The sequence below is a fragment of the Tupaia chinensis genome, unplaced genomic scaffold (genome assembly GCF_000334495.1).
Source record: "Tupaia chinensis unplaced genomic scaffold, TupChi_1.0 Scaffold149964_2, whole genome shotgun sequence".
NCBI classification, from domain to species: Eukaryota; Metazoa; Chordata; class Mammalia; order Scandentia; family Tupaiidae; genus Tupaia; species Tupaia belangeri.
Genome location: NW_006209806.1, coordinates 1,489,472 through 1,492,273, shown reverse-complemented (window position 1 = coordinate 1,492,273; position 2,802 = coordinate 1,489,472). Strand labels below are relative to the sequence as shown.

The 2,802-nt window shown below is 56.5% G+C and overlaps 1 protein-coding gene across 1 annotated transcript in view; it reads right to left on the bottom strand.

The window, feature by feature from the left end:
• Nucleotides 1-2,802, bottom strand: part of TJP3 (tight junction protein 3) — a gene marked incomplete in the record, with an annotated part of 30,958 nt that overhangs the window by 15,382 nt on the left and 12,774 nt on the right. The window contains 1 exon segment of the mRNA XM_014585542.2: nucleotides 918-1,021. Within this exon segment, the coding sequence (XP_014441028.1) occupies nucleotides 918-1,021 (104 nt within the window).

The window sequence follows — 2,802 nt, the reverse complement described above, 5'->3', positions numbered from 1 at the left end:
ACCGGAGGTCCTCTGCCGCGACCCAGCAGCTTCCGAGGCTCATCTTCGTGGGGTAATACCCAGGCACTCGGCGGGCGCAGTTTAACCACCGTCCTTGTCTCCACCCGCTGGTTTTGTGACCGTCGCAAGAACCTTCTCCTCTTTCTTTTCGATCCTGGATCTGGTGGCCGTTTCCCCTCCTGGACACGGCCTTCCTGGAATACCTGGCTGACCAGGAGTGTCGGCCGATGCCCCGGACCAGGACGGGGTTTGGCTGCGATGGGGCGTCCCTTCGTGGGCGCTTTAGCCTTGGGGTCACCGTTTTTAACCCCACCACCGCCATCAGCCCACCTAGCTCCAGGTTCCTCCTCAGAACCCTGCCTCCAGCTCTTCTCCCACTTACTCTTGGGAGTCTGTCTCCAGCTGCCCGGGGTTGTGTGTTTCTAGTCCCACCCAATGAGCCGTTCGTGAGCGTCTGCCCCAAGCCGCTAGAAACAGACACTTTTTCAGAAACAGTAACTCTGAGCAGACGCTAGAAACAGCCAACGGAAAGTGGTCTGAAAACGGAACACCGGGAATCAAGAGAAACAGAGCTCCAGGGGAGAGATCTGGAAAGAAACTGCCCCTCAGAGGAGCCGTTCTGCGAACCGGGTCTCCGGGCCGTGAGCACCCACCGTCTCTGGTGGGTCTGGGGGTCGGCAGTACCCAGCTGGCCCTGTGATTCTCACATGCATCAGAGCTCCAGGCGCTAGAAACAGACAACCCGAGGGGACACTAGAAACCACCATTTGGCATGGACGCTGGCCATGCATTGGTCGGGGGAAGACAGCCTTATGCCGGGACCTCTCCGTGGGAGACGAGTAACCACATGCAGGGCGAATGGTGCCCGGCCTGCGTCCACCAGCGCCCCGGCCTCTGGCCCCGGGCCCCGGGCTCACCTGCAGGACGAGGTCTCCCTCCCGCAGCCCGCAGTTCCGGGCGGCCAGGCCCGAGTCTGTGATGTGCTTGATGAATATCTGACTACCCAGCTTCACGCCGAACTCTGTAGAGGAGGGGAAAAAGAGGCAGGGCCTTGGGGACCGAGCCTGAGCGTGGCGTCCTTCCCAACACCCGGTGACATCCCACCGAGAACGCGGCTGTCACACGGGGTCTGAGAGCCCATGGCGGCAGTGACGTTCCCTGGGGGACAGGGTCTCTACGGTGTTAGTGACGTCAGCACAGGCCGAGGCCGGGACGCCGTGAGCGACACACGCTGGCTGCTCTCAGGATGGGACACATTACCAACTGCCGGTGTGGGCAGGTGGCGGGGCCACAGTGCCACACGGCGCGGAGCAAGGTGACCGCCCAGCACACAGGGCACGCATCTGCCGCGACCCAGGGCAGGCAGGGGATCAATCGGGACGTCAAGACCCTATGGAGGTGCTGTCTCTGTCTCTGTCTCTCACGCATGAAGAAATAAATATTAATAACTTTTTAAATTTTTTTGGAGAGGTTTTTGCTATAGGGCACATGCACTCTCCAGAAAGAGAGAGACAGACAGACAGAAAGCGAGAAATCACCCCCCAGGGGGGATGGCCACGCCGCAATCCCTTCTCCTCCATTCTCCTCTCGGGATCTTAGGCACGCACGCACACGTGCCCGGCGTGAGTTCTAAGCCACCGGGTCCGGGACACGAACCGCGGTCGACACGTGGGAGTCCAGCGACATAGCCATTACGCTAACTGCTGGTTCCCAATATTAATAACTTTTTTAAAGAATTATTTTACTTGGGGCCAGCAGGTGGCATGATGATTAAGGGTGTTGTACTCCCACATGGCTGATCGCGGTTCGAGTCCCAGATCTGGCAGCTTGCTTTCTCTCTCCCTCTCTGGTCAAATTTAAATAAATAAATAAAGTTAAATTTTTAAAAAGTAATGATTTTATTTAACTTTATTTATCCATTTACTTATTTATTTTTAATTTGACAGAGAGGGACAGAGAGGAAAAGTGAGAAAGCCACCCACCAGGCCCAGGAGTCAAACTGCAGTCAGCCAGGTGGGAGTCCAGCGCCCTTAACCACCACGCTACCTGCAGCCCAATGCTCATACCATCTAAGAAATCCCAAGGAGAGGTGAGGAGCAGGCGCGCCAGCGCCACCTGCTGCATAGTGACCAGAATTGGAGGTCGCGGTGCTGCCCCGGAGTCAAGCCAGGGTGGGCCCTCAGAGCCCCCGCGGTGCTGACAGGCCCCATAGCCAGACACTGCTGATGTCCCCAGGCTGTTTTGCTGAACCAAAGGCCGTGGACTGTGGTGGCTTTAGGCAACATTTTACAGAGCCTGCAGGTGGTGTGGTGGCTCAGCACTGGACTCCCACATGGCTGACTGTGGTTCCAGTCCCGAACCTGGAGGCTTGCTTTCTCGCTTTCCCTCTCTCTGGTTAGATTAAACAATAATAATGATAAGTAAAATTAAATTAAAAAGTATATTTGAGGGACAGAGATTTTTGCTATAGGGCACATGCACTCTCCAGAAAGAGAGAGACAGAGAGACAGAAAGCGAGAAATCACCCCCCGGGGGGGTGGCCACGCGGCAATCCCTTCTCCTCCATTCTCCTCTCGGGATCTTGGTCACGCACGCACACGCGCCTGGCATTGAGTTTAAGCCACCGGGTCCGGGACTCGAACGGTCGACTACAGAGTCCAGCGATGTAGCCTTTAGGACATCTGCCGGTTCCCACCCTCTTCTCTCTCTTCTCTTTAAAAAACATTAGAACTTTTACTCGTTTGTTTCTTCCATGAGCAGGAGAGACAGAGAGCACCCACAGTCCGGCCGCGCCCTCCGCCC